General features: G+C 38.7%; 1 protein-coding gene across 1 annotated transcript; it reads right to left on the reverse strand.

Annotated features, from left to right (window-relative positions):
• Nucleotides 1-353: 353 nt before the first annotated feature.
• Nucleotides 354-23509, reverse strand: COPB1 (COPI coat complex subunit beta 1). The gene is made up of 22 exons (XM_061462993.1): nt 23344-23509; nt 20104-20255; nt 19179-19408; nt 17686-17855; nt 16870-16984; nt 16208-16300; nt 15536-15673; nt 14383-14502; nt 13843-13950; nt 13602-13748; nt 13030-13175; nt 11950-12046; nt 11265-11425; nt 8964-9084; nt 8349-8576; nt 8002-8181; nt 6788-6932; nt 5096-5215; nt 4504-4649; nt 3207-3296; nt 2303-2458; nt 354-688 (listed from the first exon to the last, which is right to left on the reverse strand). Exons 2-22 carry the CDS (start codon nt 20192-20194, stop codon nt 629-631), a joined length of 2862 nt encoding a protein of 953 aa, XP_061318977.1. The 5' UTR covers nt 20195-20255; nt 23344-23509; the 3' UTR covers nt 354-628.
• Nucleotides 23510-23894: the final 385 nt, after the last annotated feature.

Here is a 23894-nt window from a genome sequence, read left to right on the forward strand (position 1 = left end):
TGTTAGGAAAGCATTTCAGAAACAAGGCTTAAGGTTCTACTACTTGCTGGAAAGAACTGAATTTTGACAATCTCTTCTGGTATTATAAGCTTGTCCGAACCAAGTGATCACATTATTAAACAAACCATCTAGAACATACAGCTTTTAATTTAGTTGTCAAAATATATATTCTCCTAGGTATAGGGTATTTTAAGAGTCGCAATCACATGTTCACACAAATTCAGGCCTAGTCATTATTGTAAACACTTAAGCTATTACACACTCCCATGTTCTTACAGTAACAAGATATCCCTGGTCAGATATTCAACAGTGACCAAATAATGAAGATATTATATAATTCACAGATAAAACAGTACTGGCATAATTTGTTTATTGTACTGTAAGCATCAGTATATATTAGAGACAAAGAATACATGACTTCCAGGACAAAGAAAAAAAAACACTTGAGATTTAAAATTCTGCTCAGTATCAATCATGAAGAACTATAAATTATCTGTTGGAATGCTTTTAGCTCAAAAGCTTGGCTTCTACAGTTACAGAACACTGAAGAATATAAGATGTTCTGGATCCCAAAAGCCACATACCTAAGGTTAAATTGTAAAAGACCCAAAAAGACATAAGGTAAAATTTATAAACTTGTTTTCTTCTGAGACAGATTGATCTTATCGCCAAGACTCAGGGCCATTCCCTGTAAGGAAAAGAAAGAAGACATTCATGACACAGTTCAAAGCAACTCTTATCTATATTAAAATGGAAGATCCATATACAGAAATTTAATAAAGAAAGTTAGTGGCATAGAAATTGAACTATTTCTAACTGTTCATTTAATTGTCTATATTTAGTACATACTTTCTTAGCACTAGATAAAGACTAGATCTACGCATAATGCTGAAACAATTAAGCTTAAATGAGCTAGCAACTGCTAAATTTGTTATCCATACCAAAGGTAGAAGAACAAAAAAATAAGTCTTTTGACCTCCCAATTAAAACTATGCTGCCACTGCAGAAATCACAGCTGTTGGCCCAGTTACTGGAATTCTGCTGTTGAAAGCCTGAGTGCTGATACTAGCATTCAATGCACTACAGCTACAGGAAATAATTTAATCACACAATGATACTAACATTGCATAGAAACTGAAGAAATGTCAAAAGAAACTGCATTAATAAATCCACGTAATCAAAAGCAGAATGATTTCAAGATGAAACCATGCTGGCATATGTAATTGAATGCAGTCTTGTGTAAACATACTGGAAACATTAATTTAAACAATTTCAAAATCTTTATACCGTAACATCACACAAACTAAATGACTCCTTTGAATGTAAATACTCCCAGGTATTGATACACTGGGGGTTTTTATTAAACAAATCTTGTACTTTTTTTTTTTTTAGTTGGAAGGAAGTAGATCTGAAATCCGAAGCAGACTCACAGATGTATCTACAGAAAATAATCCTACTGAAAAACTCTGAATTTGTTGTTTTAAAAATAACCAGTGAACAGTAATAACATGCATACCATTTCCTTGTGTGAAACTGAAAGGTGTAACTTCACAGGAAATGGATTATGGAACCCTGGCGAGCACTTGGTCTTTATTTAAAAGCAAATAAAACCTAACATCCCAACTTGTAGCACTATAGATAAAATAAGGAAATCTTTGCCCAAAGGCCTATTTTATGATTATGCACTGGGAGATGAAAAACAAAACAAAACAAACAAAAACAACAACCCAAACCTGTTACATGTGTTTAGGGTATGATTACAGCTATTAAAAAGACATTCTTTCCTCACAAAACCTGTGTCAGATAGTTTTAAGACAAAGGCTAAAGTTCCTATATTCATCTTCCCTGAAAATTTTCCCATTTACCTAGTACTAGAAACTAACATACACCATTCCAGTACCTAAAAGGGGCCTATAAGAAATCTGAAGAGGGACTTTTTATATGAGCATGTAGTGATATAAAAAGAGTAATGGCTTTAAATTAAGAAGAGTCAGATTTAGATTAGGTATTAGGAAGAAGTTCTTTACTGTGTGGGCGAGAGATCGGAACAGGTTGCCCAGAGAAGCTGTGCCTGCCCTGTCCCGGGCAGCATTCAAGGCCAGGTTGGATGAGGCTTGGAGCAACCTGGTCTAATGGAAGGTGTTCCTGCCTCCTGCAGGGGAGTTGGAACTAAATGATCTTTAAGGTCCTCTCCAACCCAAACCACTCAGTGAGTCTACCCAGAAATCTCTTTTTAGAGTGCTTAGTACAATTGCTTGAAAATGACAATGCAAAACAGTGCTGTAAATATACACCATACTACCTGACTCTTTGCACGGATTCGTATGTGACCAGTGACAGGTGCCTCTGGTCCAAGATGAATTGGCTTTTCAATGCTGACATTTGCAAGCGCGTCTTCTCCAAATATGGAACGTGCATAAAGGTTGGCCGCCATAAAACCACAATAACCAGAAAGTGCCTATGGAAAGTAGACTTGAACTCTTTAGAAAGGCCAACATCTTTTAAACACATTTTAATTCATCCTAGGTTAGCTAGGCAGATATTGGTATACAATGTTTAAACTTCAACATGCAACATATCGTGAAATGTTAAGAATCATGCAATGGGAAACAGTGATGGCCTTTCTATGAAATTAATATGGGAAGATACACAATCCATTCATCAAGCAAAGGTAGGATGGAATTTTACGGTCTGATATAACAAAGAGGAAAAATGGTAAAGCAGCTAAATAGTACTAACAGCTCTACACTTATTTTAGCTACTTTACATATATTAACCAATAGATATAATACAGATTCTATCTTAATAGCAAATAGCTACTGTATGTATTTTTTGCTTTACAACAAAAAGGCTAAACTGGCAAAAGAAATGTAAAATTTTGACAGAGGAAGGAAGGAACTTGGAGCTACTGGAAAAACCTTTATAAAAACAGATGGTCCCATCAAATCCAAACTACAGCTTAAATACTATGAATTATAGGCATTTTCTAACTGGGCAAGAAATAGCTACTGATTAAGCAACACAGACTTTTGACAATATGAATTTGCCTTCACTCATTTCAGACCACTCATTTAAAAAATCTGAGTATATGTACTATTCCACATTGCAAGCATCTTTTAATAATATTCCTAACAAATACTAAACAAATTAAACAATAAAGCACACAAACTAAAAATGGTGTTTAAGTCTCCAAGGAAACAGCTCACCTTCTCTGGAGTCAGGCATTTCATATTGGTTGACTTCAGTATGTGCTGTAAGTATTCATTTAGATCAATGATATTTGTATTCACTGTAACCTTCAAGAACATAAAAAATGGCAATTACTTAAATTAGCAGCTCAGGTATTTCTGAAAGCATATCTTCAGGGCTCTATAAAGAAGACTACCACTATATTTCTCCCCGAGGAATGCCATAATCAGTAAGCTAGCTGCACTTCCCATTATGTGATGGCATCATACGAAGTCTTCACATCGTGCCATCCACTTGGTAAAGAATGAGAATTTCATGTTATTCCCATGGTTTCCAAGATGCATTAGGTGAATGATAACTGATGAACATGTAGTCTACAGCAAATATTGGACTTCTTGTCTGAGTACAGTTTACACATTGCCAGAACAAGAAAAAGTGGTTATCTGGTCCAAAAGCTTGCTTTTAACCAATGACAGAAATTACTTTAATCTTCCTCTTCTAGCAACAAAGCTCTCTGGCCTGCCTTAGCTTTCTCATATTCAATTTTGTGGTCTTGTTTTAATTGCTTTTTACAACATCTTTTAGGAGGAGTTTACAAATTGCTAAGGCTTTACATAACATGAATTAAAATTTATTGTTCATAAGTTTGTTTTTTTTAGTTTTAAATCTAGTCTTAAGTGAATACACTTAAATACTTGTAGCAAACTAGGCTACAGTTTGTGTAAAATATCTCCCATTCTGTTTTAATGTTTCTACTCTAGTCTTAAATTATGTTGCTCTGTTGTACAAAGTTATTTCCCTTACAGTTTGACCACCCCCTAATATTAAGAGTACCCACCATTTTGTTGATCTTACATAGCATCTATAACTGTGTGCTACAGCTGTATTGTAAAGTAATGAAACAAAAAACACAACGTAATTCGGAACCAGAGAGGCTAAGCAGTTATGAGTAATTCTACAGTCTCAGCACAAAGCTTATACATACTGCTATCTCGTGTTTGAGCCAAAATACACAGTAATCACTAGACAATTTGGACACCTTCCATAAAGGAGGTAAAGGCTCAATGCACATACTTCTTTTGCAAAAGAAACCCAAAAAACTAGTTATTGCACCATTAGGCTTGTGAAACAGATAAAATAGCAATAAGAGAATAAGTTACTTCAGGCCAAGACTCAGTGAGGATGTTGGAAGAGGTTTGTATCCCAAGAGATAATGTTGATATAATGAGCTGATGTAGAACAAGAAACAGAACTAACAATGAACATCAACAATAAACCCAAACAACATACAAAACGTATGTTTTGAAAACTAACTTTGTTTTCCCACTCAAATTCAGCCCACATCTGTCTGAACTCCGCATCCGTACAAGAAGCAGGCTGGATGTAATCCATGATGTCAATGTGAATATCACTGAGAACCACGCAGTTTCTGTCACTGGCTGCTCCAGAGACATCATACACTGCAATATAAAACACAAACCACTTTAATGCTTAAAAAAGTGAATTTACACTTAATAAAGAGAGCTCGCTTACGACCTGCCAGTTAAGAACAGTCAACACTTGCTCAACCTCATTGCTGACGTATGTCCTCTTCAAGTGCTTCACCCAGTTACTACAGAACTTTGAGTTAAGTGTATTGGCCTTCCAGGCAAGGCTGCCTAGCACATTTCCAATTCAGAGACCGGGGCTCAAGCATCATTCTGACAATCATTCTAAAGGCAATATGTTCTACTACGTTTAAGTAGAAGCAATATAATTTTTATTTTTTTTAATAAAAAAAGCATAAAACATTCATTGTAGACCATTTAATTTCCTCTCCCAGTATGAAATGTGTTAATTATTTTTTTACTCAATTACAAAATGCTACACATCAATGTTAATTTTGCAAAATGAACTGTTTACTTACCAACATTACCAAAAATTATTCCATTTTCTGTTGAAGCCACTTTGACATTAGCTTTAATGTTTGCAAAATCATGTGGAGCAAGTGTCAGAGGAGATGGTTTTTCCACAAGTTTCAAGTCACCTGTTAAAAGAAATTGGGAGATGGGGATCTGGGAACATTAACAGTTAAAAGAATTAACAATTCACAATGAGTTCAGCTTTTGGAATGGTATTTTTTTATTTTCTTGCCATTAAGTTCTAGTGTCTACAGAATTGCACTAAACACCACCATAAAGGGATCAGTTGATTTGGAATTTTTTTTTTTTTTGGTGGGTTGGTTGCTACAGTTTGCTACCTGCAAGACAAAAATAATTTATATTAAAAACTTCAGTTAAAATACAAGCGCATTCACCCAACCCCCACTGAAAACAAATGCAATTACTGATTTAAATGGGCTTCAGATTGAGTCTAATATTACCTCTCTAACAACCAGGAAATGGTTAATTCTACCTTGTGTTTTAATCACTGACACCATCATAGTTACTAGTCCTGTAGTCAAGTGTCTCAAAACCAAAGTTCAACGTCCAGTATTACATGCCCTAAGCTATTTATAAACAGGTCAAGTATCACCTCAGTTTGGAATATAATTGCTCTCAGGAAACAGCAAGAGATTTATTTTCCTTAATCCTTGAGCAAGCAATTGCAAAAGACTCCTTAGTTCTATCAAGCTGTGCAATTTGAGAACACAGCATGAACAGCATCAGCTCTACACACAGAAGTGATCTCCAGTTGGTTTTTGCAGTATCTCTGAAGACACCAACTGGGAAATACAGAATTCCACTTCACTGAGCTGATAAATAGAAAAATTCAACCTATTAATATATTAACTTTTATTTATCTCCATTATTAGTCTGATCAAATGATTTACAGAAGATTAGGAGGAAGTTTACACCACTGCAGTCATATTTACATCACCTAAAAGCATTTAGCATGCATTCTCCTAGTATGTTGCAAACATATTTCAGTATGCAAACATATTTCTTGATTGCCAAGACAGACGTCAGCTAATACAAAACTCATTACTGTTCTTGAATTATCTGCTCCAGTCCCTCCTCTAAAAGAAGTTAATGAAGCTGTTGGTACATGGAATGGTTTTAGCTGTGTAAATGCAGTATTTAAGTACTGAGTATTTAAGTACTTAAGTATTTAAGGCTGAGTGCAAGAAAAACCTTAGGGCAGATGGCTTTCTCTTGCCCAACATCTGCTCCACACAAGTTTGGATTTTGTCCTCTTGCTCAATGCTAACAGCAGAATAGAGTATATTAAAAAAAACAAACAAAACAACCCTACTGCCCATATATCAGCAAAAAGGTGAAGTGGAATGCTACTTTTCCAGTGGAAAACAAACAAACAAACAAGAAAAAAAAACAAAACAAAAAACAACCAACCAAACCAAAAAAGAAAAAAAAACCAAACAAAAAACCACCAAATTGATTACGGTTTGTACCATCAGACAGTATTGTCAGTGCCAATGGAAAACAAGTCTTCCTGAAAGAAAAATCTATTGAAGGCCTTCAAAACCATCCTTTCAAAATGGCTACTAACTGGAATAAACTCACGATTATTTATTTCAGACACTCCTTACAACTGGGTGACAACGCCCAGCAGCTCACTACTGCTCCAGGGCTGCTTTATTTCCACCAGCACTCCTTACCTAGTGTGGCTAGTTCCAGCGTGCAGTTCTGCAGAGTGTCACTGGTCTGGTTGACCACAAGCACATCCAGCACAATGTCATATTGATTGACGTGGACATATGCCTCTGCATAGACAGGATCTGAGAAACCCGTCAGTTGAGTAACCTGTTAAGAGAAATGAGTTTATGGTACTTTTTTTCTCTTAAACCAGTTCAAAACATGGAATTGTGTCAAACAATAACAAAAATAAAAATGAAGTGCAATCAAACCCATTACTTTTTAACATGAGCCTCCAAATCAAGCAGGTGTGCCCAGAGCTTTTAATTTCAGACTAATTTACTAGTAAGAAAGAAGAAAAATAAAAAGGAAATTGGAAAAAACCCAACTGAATACAATCACAAGTTTTGTCTAGAAAACAATATCTGAAGAAGTTGTGATATTTAGGAAATCTAAAGTTCATGTGTAAGTCTTCAAAAATAAACATCTCACCAATTTACACAGTGACTGTCAATATTATTCAAACAAATAAATTTTAACTGCATCCTTCCTTCATATGTACTCTTGTGTACATACCACAATAATAAAGTCTTTCTAGATGACATGGTATTCTGAACTAAATTCATGTGAGTTCCTAAAACATGGACTGTAATGCCATTTATTCTTAAAAACATCATCAGCATAAAAAATTGATGACTTAAAATGAACAGGTAACTCTAAACAGTAAAAACAACTAATCCAGACTTGAAAAAAAGTCTGAGGTTTAAAGTCTTACGAGTTAAATTTCAATGAACGAATCGAAAAATGTATTTTCTTTGGACCCTCTCTGCAGGTCCTGGTAACCAGCAGCAAAAAAAGGTATAAAGACTGAGACAAGGATGGAGTAGGCATAGTAGGATATGGCAAGCAAAGAAAGGCAGACATTAATCACTTGGGACATTCCTGCTCTCTTCCCTGTGAGCTTTACTGGACTCTTCAGCAAATAATCTTCATTTTGCCTCCATATCCCATGAGCTCAGCACTCTTCAAGTCTCCTCTTCATTCTTCCTCTCCCACAAGAAGAGGGGAACAATTTTAAGCAGAAGGGTTTTTCTCTTTTTCCTAATCCTCACCAGGAAATACCTTTCCCATCAACCAGCATAGCCTGGTTCATCAGTTCCAGACTGTGATTCCCAAAGATGATCCTATGCATAAGCAGCACAAGTGTACATAATGAAAACACTGACTTCCACATCACCTTATTAAGTTTGGATGCAAGAGGATCAGCAGCCTCTTTCCTCTGTGTGTTTCCCATTGCTGCAAGAAGGCTAAGCTGAAACTGGTCTTCTTTTGAGCTCATTTCATTTTTAGCAGTAAGCTGCATGAAGGAAATGGGATCATCTGGCTGAACTGTCACATTCCTCTTCTCAGATTCTTTCTGCAGGGAGATCCCAAGAATTCAGTATGAATTCCATCCCTTAGCACAGAAACACAGTCAAATAATGTCAAATGCTGACATTTCTGGCACCAGCTTCGATGTTAACATCCATAAAAAAAGAAATACAAACATAAAGCGTTTCTGGTTACACACTTATAGCAGCTCACCTTCTGAGACAGTTTCTCCTCCTCTAGCTTGGCTGACAGCATATGAGAGAGGGACTGCCTGCATTCTTTGTTGAAAATATCATTCATGAGAGGAGAACATTCTGATAAAACTTTCAGACACAGGGAAATACGATCCACATCATCATCTGTAATTGGCTTCTTGGGAAGAGAAGACTTTCCCAAATGGAGAATAGTGGCCATCAGCAGCATAGCTTCAGCAATAAAGGACTGAGAAGGAGGACAAAGGGAAAAGAATGGAAGGAGGTTATTGCATTTTATACAGCTTTACAGAAATGTTATTTCTTATTTACAGAAAGGTGCACAATTAATCAAATAATTAAATACATCATCAGATTAAGTTTGGGGTTTTTTTTTTTACTGCTTGCTATCTGGAAACCAAGCAGCATGATTTGTAGACTCTCTAAATAGCAGACTCTCTAAATAAGAGTGGTTAGAAAGCAGTAGGCCCTGTTTGTGACCCAAACTTTCATCATTTTCCAATCATGTAACTGGCACTGCACTTTGGACTTAACAAATTTTGCATCTGTTTAAAAGAAAAGAGGCAACAACCAGATTGTCTGCAACTAAAGTGAAAACACAGGATAGATGACTTACATTTTGTTTCTTCTTTTCCTGAACTAAAGATATATATCGTAAAGCAATCTTAGTTAAAGTTGTAGCAAGGGAAGCCGCAACAAAGAAATCGCCATCGAGCAGGAATCCTCGTAATGGAGGTCTGCAAAGACAAATAATAACCATAAAAACAGCTCTGGATGATAGTCTTCACCCTACTTATTTTAGAATCATAGAATAGTTAGGGTTGAAAAGGACATTAAGATCATCTAGTTCCAACCCCCCTGCCATGGGCAGGGACACCTCATACTAAACCATGTCACCCAAGGCTCCCTCCAACCTGGTCTTGAACACCACCAGGGATGGAGCATTCACAAGCTCCCTGGGCAACCCATTCCAGTGCCTCACCACCCTCACAGTAAAGAACTTCCTCCTTATATCCAACCTAAACTTCCCCTGTTTAAGTTTGAACCCGTTACCCCTTGTCCTGTCACTACAGTCCCTAATGAAGAGTCCCTCCCCAGCATCCTTATAGGCCCCCTTCAGATAGTGGAAGGCTGCTATGAGGTCTCCATGCAGCCTTCTCTTCTCCAGGCTGAACAGCCCCAACTTCCTCAGCCTGTCTTCATACGGGAGGTGCTCCAGTCCCCTGATCATCCTCATGGCCCTCCTCTGGACTTGTTCCAACAGTTCCATGTCCTTTTTATGTTGAGGACACCAGAACTGCGCACAGTACTCCAGGTGAGGTCTCACAAGAGCAGAGTAGAGGGGCAGGATCACCTCCTTTGACCTGCTGGTCACGCTCCTTTTGATGCAGCCCAGGATAAGGTTGGCTTTCTGGACTGCGAGCGCTCACTGAAGCTGGCTCATGTTCATTTTCTCATCGACCAACACCCCCAAGTCCTTCTCTGCAGGGCTGCTCTGAATCTCTTCTCCTCCCAACCTGTAGCTGTGCCTGGGATTGCTCCAACCCAGGTGTAGGACCTTGCACTTGGCATGGTTAAACTTCATGAGGTTGGCATCAGCCCACCTCACAAGCATGTCAAGGTCCCTCTGGATGGCATTCCTTCCCTCCAGTGTATCAACAGGACCACACAGCTTGGTGTCATTGGCAAACTTGCTGAGGGTGCACTCAATCCCACTGTCCATGTCACTGACAAAGATGCTGAACAAGACCGGTCCCAATCCCTGACGGACACCACTCGTTACTGCTCTCCAGCTGGACATTGAGCCATTGACCACAACTCCTTGTGTACAGCCATCCAGCCAGTTCTTTATCCACTGAGTGGTCCACCTATCAAATTGATGTCTCTCCAATTTAGAGACAAGGATGTCGTGTGGGACAGTGTTGAATGCTTTGCACAAGTCCAGGTAGATGACATCAACTGCTCTACCCCTGTCCATCAGTTCCATAGCCCCAACATAGAAACCCATCACGTTGGTCAGGCAGGACGTCTCCTTAGTGAAGCCATGCTGGCTGTCACCAACACCCTTGTTTTTCATGTGCCTTAGCATGCCTTCCAGCAGAACCTGCTCCAAGACTTTGCCAGGCACAGAGGTGAGACTGACTGGTCTGTAGTTCCCTGGGTCACTCATTTTCCCCTTCTTGAAAATGGGGGTTATATTTCTCTTCTTCCAGTCGTCGGGAACTTCACCTGACTGCCACCATTTTTCAAACATGAGGGACAGTGGCTTAGCAACTTCATTTGCCAGCTCCTTCAGGACCTGCAGATGGATTTCATCAGGTCCCATGGACTTATGAATGTTCAGGTTCTTCAGGTGGTCTTGAACCAGATCCTCTCCTATAGTGGGCCCAAGGTCTTCATTCTCACAGTCCCTGCGTCTGCCTTCCAAGGCTTGGAAGTGCGGTCAGAGCATTTGCCAGTGAAGACTGAGGCAAAGAAGTCATTCAGAACCTCAGCCTCCTCCAAATCCAATCCATTTTCCTACCTTAACATGCATACTGTATAAACCAAACAAGTTTGAACAGTCTCAGAAAGTCTTTTTCACCCCCCCAGAAGGAATTTTCCAGATACAGACATATTCACAAGTCACACAGCCACTTCCACACAGAACAGGGGTGAAGTGAAAAGTGTAATGTGTAACAATTTCATTGTAGCTCTGAGATCATAATGACTAGTCAAGATGAAGTAGCTCATTTGCACTAATTAAGGAAACAGAGCAATTGTTCTAGCTACCATTAAACTATATCAGGTATTAAAAAGTGTAAGGTGATACTAAGGAAAAAAAAGTTTTACTCTAAAGGGAACATCTTTGCGTTCAATTAAAATTATGATGGACTTTGTACATAAACTATAAACTATGAAATCTTAAATACAATACCTGTCTTCTTCCTTTTTGGCAGGTCGGGAACTACTGAGAGCACTCTGTGTTGCGTAAGTGCCCATCTCTGTCACCAGTTTTTGGGCTGGACCCACAGACACCTCTTCTTCAGGTTTTAGCTCACCAGTTTCTTTCTTGATTTCAGATTCTACAATTGGGATCTAGAAATAAACACAAAACAATTGTTACAACTAAAATAAATATTTTTGCTCTAAAGACTGTTTTAATAAAATTTATCTGCGTTTTAAAGGTTTTTATAGATAAAAGGTCAGTTGTAGTTCAATAGTCTTGAGAGAATTTGAAGAGAAAGGCAGATGTTGAAATATACACAGAAGGCTCCTACCCACACGATAAAGCTCCTATCTTAGATCTCAGAACCCAGACTTAAAGCACTATTCCTTTGTCAGTACATACAACTGAGCTGTATTTAAAACTGCAGAATTTTCTGAAACAAGGAGCTTCTCTTCTCTCAGTAGACGCTAGCTACAGGTATGCTACTTAAAAAAATTAATAATGAATGCAAAACCTTAATTAGTTTTTACATTAGATTTCTTGTGCACACGCCATTATGTATCACAAGTGCTCAAAACCCTGTCACATCTTGAGTTTTTAAAAATTTATTTTTCTTAGAATATGCAATGCATAATATTAAGAAAAACCACAAAGCGTAACAAAGTAAACACACCTCTCCAAGCGATCTGCGAACTTCTGTCATTACACTTTGTATATCTTCCTTTGTGCTGCAATATTCCCCAAGGATCCACAGAGCTCCCCGATAAATCCTAAGACAAGAACAGTAATGTAAGTCATGCTTTCATGATATACTCAAACTACCATCAAGGGAAGTGGTTTCTGGTCAGGTGGTAAAGGCCAGTCCTGACAAGTTCAAAAGGACATGATTGATAGAAAGCAAGTTTGATCAAAAGCAATCATCTTTTCAGCCAAGTGCATCAAGTGACAGATTCTCTCCTACAAACTTATTCTCATCTGTGTTAATCTTAGTAACTACTGAATGAGGAATCAATCAAGGTATGTGAATCAAGTCAAATCTAACTTCTCCAGTTAACTAAGACAAACTACTTTTTCCTTCATACAGGAGAAAATAAACAAGAAACGAGTGAAGACTAGGGGGAAAATTAGCAAAGCTCCAATTCGCCGTCCCCCCCCCCCCCTTAATTAGATGACAATGGAGATAAGATTCAGAATTTCCTGTGTATTGGAAGAACGGCAGAGTGCCGTCTTGATACAGAGAAGATCTTGTATGACTTAACCTTTACAGATCCATCAGAAAACCAAATTTTAGAGTCCTGAAATGTACCAAAGAAGTTCTGCAGGTTGCAAAGCCCAGTCTATATTAAATTTTCTAACAGATGTACAGGAAGCATTTCCAATTGCCTACAAGTGCAATTTCCTGCTGCACTAATCCCTTAGTAACTCTGTTTTAACAAATACACCACTTGAAAGTTGGCTTTTATCAACTCTACTATCTTTTAGCAAATGGAAATATAACTAGCAATTGCATCATAAAATTAAAAAAAAATTTTTTTGCATTCAATGCGATAAATACCTAATATATCTGCTGTACAAGTAGGCAAGAAGGAAGCTGTACCTAGAAATCATAAACCCCCAAAATATCTCAGCTTCAGTTACTCTTCTTTGTGTGTGGGTTGCAAGGATTTTGGTACATATTTAATGACAATATATATTCAATATAAGTGAGCTACAGGGTGCTCTGATGTCTGTTTGATACATATTTTGGACTCACTTGACAGATTTAATAGCATGAAAGACTTCAAGCATCTTCTCAACAATAAGAGGTCTGAGGTTATCAAATCGCTGGATCGCTTCCCGCACAAACTCCAAGACATCAGCAGCTGCTGCTTCATTGTTATCACTAAGGAACTCCATTAGCTAACACAAATAGAGCGAACATGAGCACAAACAACAGCACAGCTAAGTTTATACCAGAGTATTTTCCTTCTAGATCCAGAAAAATAAAACTGCATATCTCCCATTAAACAAAGCTTAAGTCAAACATCCTTAAGTACATTCCAAACAATTTCCAATTATCATAATCCCCAAATTACTTTTCTAATGATATGAATTATTGCACTTTTAAGTAAAGGTACTCTTCAGCTCGCGTTCTTAAAAAATATTTCAAAATAAAGTCTCAGAAAACAACACTATGGCATTAAAAGTCCTGCATTTCTTTATGGATTAAAAATAAGATTGCTTTGTGTGAGGCTACTATTAGAAACACCTCAGCTTCAGTTATTCTTCAAGGTTTTGGGTATAGCTAGATCAGTTTAATGACAATATAATTAAACATTTGCATACCACTGGAATAACATTTGCAGCCATATCTGGAAACCGAACGCTACAGGAATGGAGTGTACGAACAAGCAGCTGCCTATACTTGTCTGTATCTTCATGCTCTGTCACATTATTAGTTTTAATCACTTCCTTCTTCAGAACAATCACAAGCTGCAGAAAAGATCAAGTAAAATTGAAGACAGTCCCATGTTTTTTCAAAGACTAAAAACCCAGTATAGTGAAACAGAAGTAACACATATTTTACCTCCTCCACATTTCTTGAAGAGACAAGGTCCAGAGCCAGTTGAAGGGTTTTTTTGCGCACCTCTAGATCTGGGGTACTCAACACTCTGAGGACGTCCATAACTAGATCCTGAAACAGTAACAAAATTGAAACTGTAAATTACTTCCTTCATACAATTCTAATTTTCAGTCCTCTGATTTTCAAAGCCTTTCTGGATACATAATATATTACCTTCTGACAAACAAGCAAGGTATCCTAGGCGTTAGGCACTTCACAGCGTTCATTTAATACATTCTACAGTTATATACAAGTCTTACCATGCAAGCTACACCATTAAGGCTCACAGTCGAGACAGCATTTGCCATTGTTAATTGTTACAGGGACAATAAAAGCATCAAGTCATAAACATAAAAATCCATCCAATATGTTTTTACCAAAACCATATTAACAGAAGATTTAAACTTTAGAAGTACATTTTTCCATACATCATAACACCCAGAAATTTTCATTTAGGAAATAAAAGCATTAATAAGCTTAGAGGAAAAGAGACAGCTCACATACCTGTAACACTCGTTCATGTGAGGGATGCTCCTTTAATTCAATCAACCGATCCAAAACAATTAGTTTCACATTATTATCACTTTCCTTAATAATCAAATCTATGTAGCATTGAGCAGCTGCCTAAAATTAAAATTAAAACATTTTTTAAGTTATCAAGAGGAGAAACTAGCAAGTTTCCAAGAGAAATTCAGGTAAAAGACACCTTCTACACTGCTATTAAAGCAATTACTTGAAGAGTTGGCACAGAAATGAACTTGAGAACAGACTTCAAAACTGCAAACACCGATTCCACCACCACATTACAAAAATTACACAGGAAGGCTCACAATGGCATCAGCTTACAATACACAGACTTGAATTCAAATTCAAAGAAAGTAATAAAGAGACAAATTTCCTGGCATGCTTTGGGTCATCTCTTAAGCACAGAGCAGGGCATGAAAACTAATATAAAATAGTTGCCAGTTTTAGCCTACCTAGACATTGGTTCAATGACAGCTTCTATACAATATTCCTGCTCAATAAAAATGACCATGCAAAAGTGAGAATGTCGGAATTAATAATCTTCCTGATATTTTCAAATTATTAATTACAATGCTTTTAGTCTAGGGAAAAAAAAAGAAAAAAAGCTCTAATTTTTAGACCTTTATGTTTTATTTTTGAAATTTTCATACAAGTTCAAAATTTCTGTGTGATCTCAAGTAACTAGCTGTACCAACATAAATCTAAGAAAGCAAGGTCAGTCAGTAATCAATACAAATCTTCATTACTTTGTGCTTCCACCCTGCTCTGAAAAGAGTAATGTTTATGAGTAAGGAAAGCCATTCGATCTCAGCAAATCTTCAACTTCAGTCTGCCTTGCTAAGTATGCCAAGAAGATTACAGGTTAGTACCACCTGCTGCAGTACAACAGTTTGCACAGTATTCAAGCTTGTCCCTTACCAAACTGACACTAGCTGCAGGTCTGCAAAATATAGTCTCAGTCCTCTTTTGTGACCGATTTTAAGAGATATCTTAAGATAACGTTTCACATGTGAAGTGTTCAACACCCATATTACTAAAGCATTCACTCTTTCAAAGTATCAACATACAACATACAGTATTCATTCCAGTACACTAAAAGCTACTGAAAGACCTGAAAACATTATTTTTGTACCTTGATTGCTGTTGGTGCACTGGAGAGTGTAACAAGAGTACCTGCAGCTTCATACTTCACTGCAGGACTCGATGACTGCAGCAAGTTGTAGATGCAGCGAATAAACCGAGCTCTCTCTGATGGATTTGCATGACAGACCTACATGAGAACAACAATACATAGGCAGCACATAAGGAAAAAAGAAAATAGCAACTGTACAATTTAACTGCTCCATTACCTTACAACAGGGTGAAAATTAAGCAAAAGATGACAACCTTTTCTGGGGATAGGAAGTTGTAAAAATATAATTATAAAAGCTATTAAGAAGCTGTTATTGATGGTTCTGTGCAATGCTACAAAGTCTTAAAATCTTGGACCAAAAGGAAGGGCATAGCCTGCACTAGTTTCTGTAACAGCTGCCCTGCTCATGTCCAAGATGAACAGTCTGATAATATACAGCCAACATGAGAGCAAATCAGGTGAGACATATTGGTCTATACTGTGCACACTTGAGCAGTTTATTGTTTCAAGAGACAAAACTTATTTAGCTCTACTAAACAATGGCATATTCCCAACATGGGACTATATCTAGCCATAATGACTTTTCCAGCAATGTTCTATCCTTTTTAAAAAGCAGTCTAAGAATTTAACAGGTATATCTATTTTAAACATTCCACAACATTTCCGTTTTACCTTATAAATTAGTTCAACAATAACCAATTGCAGTATGTCACCAAATGTCTGGACTTGGTCAATACAGGTACTCAAATAATCCAAGGCTCGGTCCTATACAAATAAAAGACAAATTATTCTAAACTGTACTGAGTTTCATCACACAGCCACATTTTAAATCAAAACATTTTAAAAATCAAAATACAAACCAACATACACTCACCCCTTCAACTTGACATTTAAAGCAATTTATGAAAACATTGTAAACCTGAAGAGCAAATTAATCCACTCTGTCTACAGGTAATTGGGCACACAGGGCAATTACTTGTAGACCAAATAACCCAGAACACTAAACAGGAATTGCCGTTTCTTTCTCATGTGACTACAAAAGCCATAAAACAGTAGGTAATGGAGCACTTCTCGGTCTGGTTCAGCTCACTTAGCAAAACTAACTGCAGTTGTCAGCACCAACACGTGTTCTCCCAATACAGCAATTCTCCTTTAAAATTAAGACAGCACAAAGACCTACTTTAACTTTTTCAGTTACCAAATATTCCATAAATAGGTTAACAGTACCATAGTGGGGTTTTTATGAATATAAATAGTGTATACTACCAACAAAATACAGGCTGATTATCGGGCACATTCTGAAGTATTTAAACCAAAAGAGTTTGTGTCCCTACCTGATCTGCATGAATTAGCATCATAAATGCATTTCTTTTGCAGCTTGCGTCTTTCTCATTCACCAAGAAATCATGAATCAATTCAGGAGCATCTGGTATAAGATGTTCAAAATTTCTTAAAAAAAAAAAAAAATCAAAATGAAAAGATTTACTGTCAGGGAGTGGAACCCACGGCTTAAAGGCATATCCTAATAACAAGCATTTACAGAGTGTCATGAAGTGTGAAACCGTGACACATAGCTTTTGTGTAGCTATGTGAAACTGAGCAGACTCAAGGAGCTTTACAACATTGTTTGTTACCATGACAGCTAAGACATTACCCCAGCAATGATTTCCATTTAATAGTAACATTCAGTCACACTGTTCAGGTAACAATTGCAATAATGTTTAGTATGCAACTGCAGCACATGAAGAATGTCTCACTTCAAGTAGATTTATATATGCATATTTTTGCAAGGATTCTTCTATATTAATGATTGTGGTCAGTGGATCCTATGAATAATGTTTATATCTTTAAGAAAGCCATTTTTTCATACAAATTAACCTGCAATATAAGGGCCTCAGTCATACTTGAGAAAGCAACTGTGCTTTTCCAAACAAGTCCATTGGATAGAGGATAAAAAGCAAACAAACTGAGAAAAAAAACAAAAAACACCAAAAAACCAAAACAAACCACCAAACAACAACAAAACACTAAAACACCAAACACCACACCAGTGACTGATAAACATTTATGAGATCTCAACAACTATCCACATCACTAATGCTAGACTTGGTCTTTTGCATCCACGACTTCACATAGTTTCTGGCATTTACCTATAAATAGTGTAAATAGCAAGAACTGCGTTTCTGCGCACATAGCTGTGGCGGTGTTCTAGACACGCACGAATGGCAGGCATCAAAGGCTCCAACAGTTCTGCTTCTTTCAGCTTACAAAGGAAACGGAGAGTAGAGCCTCGGATAAATTCATTTGGGTGCTGAAGATCCTAAAATCAACAAGAAACACACTGGAAATGCCAGACTGTTCAGTCAAATTGTTAAAGCTCAGATGAATGCACTTGCTAGCCTTTCCCACACTCAGCCTTCCCATAGTACAAGTTACAACATTCACAACACCTTATCATCTGTCTTCTCGCGAAATACTTTCTTAAAACACTGCTGCCCCACAATATGGAAAACCATATATTTTCTTGTAGCAAACTTACAAAGACTGTCAAATTCTTCCAGTACTCTATGTGTTTTCCCCTGATTACTACCGCTGTGAAAGCTCACTCCACAGGCATTCCTGCACACTGGATACTAACCTCTAGTGTATATTAGTTCATCTGCTTCTGACCCATTCCAAAAGAAGTTGAAGGGCCTTATCTTTGTGAAGGAGTGTCCCAGACATACCACTATGAACTTATTCCAAAAAGTGTCCTTTTATGACCCATGGCTTGTCCCAGGATACTATGAAGATGTGTCCTGGGTTCAGCAGTAGCAGTCATTTTTCTCCTTCTTAGTAGCTGGTGCAGTGCTGTGTTTTTGACTTTCAGCCTGGGAACAACGCTGACAACACCAATGTTTTTAGTTGCTGCTCAGTAATGGTTACACTGACCAAGGACTTTGTGAGTCTCATGCTCTGCCAGGGAGGAGGGGAAGCCGGGAGGAAGCAGAGACAGGACACCTGACCCAAACTAGCCAAATGGTATTCCATACCACAGCACGTCATGCCCACTATATAAACTGGGGACAGCTACCCAGAAGGGCTAGATCACTGCTCGAGTCAGGCTGGGTATTGGTCAGTGGGTGGCGAGCAGCTGTATTCTCTCCCCTTATTATTTCCCTTATCATTACTATTATTGGTGGTAGCAGTAGTGATTTGTGTTATACCTTAGTTACTGGACTGTTCTTATCTCAACCCGTGGGAGTTACATTCTTTCGATTCTCCTCCCCATCTCTCTGGAAGCAGGGGGAGGAAGGTCAAGGGGGTACTGAGCGAGCAGCTGCGTGGTTCTGAGTTACTGGCTGGGCTTAAACCATGACAAGATGGTAATTAGGTTACCCCTCATATTTGAGGTTCACTGACTTGGAAATGAAGAGCACTAAATTTTTGTTGTAATTTTTGTTTTGTTTTTGTAATAGTAAAAGAACACATGAAAAAACCTTGATAGTAGGTGTGCTGGTTATCTACAATTATCCACTAAGACATAATTAGGAAGAAAATGCTGAGCATAAACCATTTTATATTTCTTAAATAGCACAAAATTATATAGTTTCTATAAAGATCCAGTATAGAAACATAAGCAATGAAATAAACAATCGGGTACCTTCCTGTAAGCATCACACACGAGGATCATTTCTTGCAAAAGCCTGCCATCTGGAGTGGTCTTTGGCACTATCTCCCAAAAAACAAGCAGCAGTTTTTTGATGGTATGATCTTGGAGAGGCAGTACAAAACGTATGATGGTCATCAGAAGCCCAGGGAGTTTTTCACCATTCAGAATCATAATGATTACTTTCTTCAAGGCCTCTGTCTTCAACTTGACATCTCCTTTTTCTAGAGGAGAAAGAAATGAAATCAGGAAAGCTAACATGTCACAGTTTAACAGCAATGCTGATCTTCAGTGTCAGGAAAGACAAACCCCCTCTGAAGGAGAGTTTTCACACCCTTACTTCTATTAAAATTATAAAGAGGAAGCAGGAGATATTTAAAGAATGAGCATGAAGTCCACTCTAGGATTCACATATTGGGATTTTCCAAGTTCAACAAATTTCATGGCTGTTTCAATGCTTAAATTTAAACCGCCTTTTATACCAGGATACTACAATGACTGCTGATGTTATATATATACTAAATACTAACACTGACATTTCTGCCTTCAAAATACAGCTGTGCATTGAACAAGTGATGTCAACTTGTTGCTTATCATTATATTACTTAAATCTGCCTTAGCCCAAATAGGTATTACCTCAAACAGAAAGACAGAAAAAGATTTCAAATGTTTGCACCAACTGAGGGAAAAACAAACCACAAAACTAAAGCACATCAGATAAATAACATGCAGTTTCTAAAAACAAAACCAGAGGAATGTATACATTAAAAGAAAAAAGGCAAACAGAACAAAATAAATATGAAATTGACTTGTTTGACTTTATAAAACATAAACAATGTTCTAGAAAAGGCACAATGAGAGAATGCTAGAATAATTCAGGTAAGAAGGAGTATCCTTCAAATTTTCGTCCATTACTTGCCTAGGTCATTCTTTAAGCTGATTTCAGAAGGTGGTTCTGAATCCATTGGAACATTGATTAACGTGTAACACACGTTCTCTGCAGCAGTCATGGCTCTTGGTTACAGAAGTTTTCTCAATGGAAGACTTATTTTGACACAAATATCAAACAACCTAAAAAAGAAGCAAACAAAGCCATCCCAAAGCGAACAGGTTTTATTAACAAAGACAAAAATGTTTTTGCAACCCACTTAATGATTTGAAGGAACTGCTGGGTTTCTCAAGACGTCACATTCAAAAGCCCTCTCAATTTTCTGTTACACAAAAATCTTGTTATACCAAACAATGAAGAGTGTGACATTTCCTTAAGGAAAAGGGTAACAAATGAAAACTTTTCAATACTTACGGCACAGTCAGAGATAACACATGTAGCTGACTGCAGCTGAATAGATGAAGCAGCTTTTCCCTTATCTACTCTCCCTCTCATTCTGGCTATATATTCCCACTACTTTCCCTGTAGGCTTTGCCCCTCGAGGAGAACTGGCAAAAGCTGCAAAATCAGCTTAAAAACCAAAGAAAAACACACTCCCAGCCTCCTCCCCCCCCGCAATACTTTACTAGTTTAACAAATTGAATCAGCTTATAAAGGAAGCTTTGAAGATGAGCACAAGATCCAACAGGGCAGATACCAAGGATGGGAGAAAAGTCAACAAGGTGGAGAGAGAACCAGCACTGCCCTTCTACGTGCCAAGGATAGACAAGGATCAGCTCAACTCTACTGTCCAACTGCTCCGCTAGACGCTACTGAGAAAAGTAAGCATTTTTTTGGTGACAGAGTATGAGAGGTTACAAACCTATCAAAGCTGCTGTGTGGCTGATAGTTCAGGTAACAGAATCGGCAATTACACTCAACCCTCATTCTCATGTTTGTTTCTTCCATATATAACAGACATCTAGGATTAAATCAATCTTTTTATTTCTTTTGTAAAAAAAAAGCTCAAGTTTGATTTTGCTCCATTAAAATTATGATATCATACTGCCAAGAACAGTACAGAAAACTGATACTTTATTAAATGTGCAAATTTGCATTTTCTACAGAAAAAGTGTCAAAAAATTTACAAAAAAGTTACTTTATTGCTGTTAATTTTCTGGGACCCTTAGAATGAGTTTAACAAATCATTAAAACAAGAAAGATGTCTTCTTACTTTAAATTATGATACTAGACATCAGCCAATTATTCACAGAATCATAGAATCAATGAGGTTGGAAAAGACCTTTAAGATCATCAAGTCCAACCTTAACCCCAGGACTGCCAAGGCCACCACTAAGGGCCTCGGCTACACGGGTTTTGAACATTTCCAAGGACAGCAATTCCACAACTTCCCTGGGTAGCCTGCTCCAATGCCCAATTACCCTCTTGGTGAAGAAATTTCCCCTAATATCCAGTCTAAACCTCCCCTGGCTCAGCTTGAGGCCATTATCTCTCATCCTATTGTGTAAAAGTATGAATGGCTTATATAATTAATATGACTAACAAACAACAGAGCCAACAGAACTGAACAAAATGATCCCCATCAAAGGCTGTGATTTACATGAAGGTGAGAACACTGAACTCCACAACTCTCCAACTAAAGGCTATGCTTTCACTGCACATCATTTATCTGCTAAGTTCAATGGTCCTGAGCATGGCCATACCTCCTTGACATAAAGCATTTAGTAACATACCAGTTCAAGAAGTCATTGTCTGGGGACACCAACTTCCACCTCAAAACACTTCTTTAACCTGTGTAGACAACTTTTGAGATACAAACACTGTAAACTCTCCACTCCCTACCTTTTTTTTTTGAAGCAGTAAGGAAAACAAAATCCAACAGACCAGCAAACACCCGTTCCCAGACTGGTCAAAAGCACTGCCCCACAAACAGCTCTGAGGAAGGAGACGGAAAGTGAGACAGAGTTGCAGCATTTGAATGAACACTTGAGGCCCTACACAACCTGGTACTGGGTCTAATGTCCCTTTTCTCATCATATGGGCACCTAGAGATCCTCAGGCAGAACAGAGAGCAGGCAAGTTGTGCTAACTTGGGCCACAGCCTCTTTCTACACAGGAAAACAACACAACTAAAATATCACCATAACAACTACCCCAAAAAGTGCTTGCAATACAATTAAAAAGGCCCAAAACAACCCACAACCTAAACACAACACCTCTATTCTGTTATGGATTCTGTATTTTTAAGGGCTAGATCCTTTGAGCTGTTGCTTACCAGTACCTACAGAAGGGATTCCTGCTCATTTTTAGAAATACAAGTGCTTTCTTGCCTCAGCAGCGGCTTTGTGCATGCTTTTTCCATACTGTTACCCACAGCTCCTGCCCCAAAGCCCTGCAACGAGCACCTTCATCTCTAATGATGACTCACACGACATAACACAGACCATTACAAAAAGTAGACCAGGTAGTTTTACTCGTATACAGGTATCAGCTGCAGAAATCCTCTCAAAAAATCACAGCCGAAAAGGTCTCTGAAGCATGAAAACGTGGAGTGTGTTTTAGGCTCTGAAAAGCAGCAGTGAAAAACAACTCCCTACAAATGCTGAGCTGGGAGACTGGCAGGAAGAACCACCGAGTCTTCCTCCTTGCACGGCGCCAGCCCTAAAACCACAGTTTACTCTTACAGAGCATCCCCAGACAAAGAAGTACGTGCTGCTTCTCCAGCAACAAAACTTCCGAGTTATTTGTAGAAGGAAATTGAAAGTTATTCAGTCTGTACAACACAGGAGGACAAGAAGCCTCGCCTGCTACACCCAGGGGAGCCTTATGAATGGGGATACCTTACAAACCAACCGCCTGAAAAAGCAGCATTCCACTGATGCACCACCTACAATATATTAACGTTTATTACAATAAAACCCTTATTTAAAAATCCCAAGTAAATTTATAGCCAGCTTAGGGAGATTTCTGTCAGCTTTCCGGGGGAGTATTTTTTGCTCAAAACGCCTAGCTTTTTTAGCTGTGAGCTAAAACATTTGATGCTGCCGTTTGCCTGCCACTCCCCTGAGGAAATTCAGGGGCTTACCACACCACCGTCCCATGTCCCCTGTCCATGGCGCCGGGGGCTTCCCTCAGGGAACCACGAGGAAGATGCCGCCGGGGCAGTGAGGCCTCGGGCCTGCGGGCCCCATGAGGCGGCGACACCACCATGGCTCACTCCTCACCACGCACCCCACAGCTCGGCTGCTCTCCAGGCGCAAGGCTCCCTACCCGGAGGTGTGGCGGCGCAGCGCGGCCCGGCCCAGTCGAGTCGGGCCCGGTGCGGAGCTCTGCCCGCGACGCTCCCGCTCCGGCGATGGCTGACGTGGAACCGCTCCTTCCGAGCCCACATCGATAGTACGGCGGCCCCAGCGGAACACGCCTCTCGCCAGTACGGCACCGCGAAAGGGGCGGGGCCTCCGGCAGAGGCGATGTCGTACGGGTGGGAAGAGGGGGACGCCGGACCGCCACGAAGGCGGGAGGCGGGGCTTCCTGCCTCTGACGTCACGGTTACGTTAGCGGTGCGGCAGGGCGAGTTTTTCCTCGCGCGGGGAGGGAGGCAGGTGGGAACAGGCATCCGAGGGATACGAGTAACGCACACACAGAGGGATAGACAAATAAATACAGATAAATGGGGGAATAAATGCGGAGGAAATTAATAGTTTAGCTATTTTCACTAATGGGGAAAAATAAAAATAATGGGGGGAATAAATAGCAATAGAGAAACAGAAAAATAACAGCAGAAAAAGGGTTAAGTAATAATAAGATATCTAATGTTTAAA

This window comes from Pezoporus flaviventris, unplaced genomic scaffold (assembly GCF_033815535.1).
Source record: "Pezoporus flaviventris isolate CSIRO_AGI_PZ_B2104156 unplaced genomic scaffold, CSIRO_AGI_Pfla_v1 ptg000036l, whole genome shotgun sequence".
Taxonomy (NCBI): Eukaryota; Metazoa; Chordata; class Aves; order Psittaciformes; family Psittacidae; genus Pezoporus; species Pezoporus flaviventris.

Excerpts from the sequence above, each read along its gene's own strand:
- COPB1 (XM_061462993.1), bottom strand. The coding sequence starts at position 20,194 with ATGACTGCTGCAGAGAACGTGTGTTACACGTTAATCAATGTTCCAATG. Across the intron at positions 19,409-20,103 it reads CAGCTTAAAGAATGACCTAG|AAAAAGGAGATGTCAAGTTG; the intron begins GCAAGTAATGGA and ends TTTCTCCTCTAG. Across the intron at positions 17,856-19,178 it reads TGTGTGATGCTTACAGGAAG|GATCTTCAGCACCCAAATGA; the intron begins GTACCCGATTGT and ends TGTTGATTTTAG.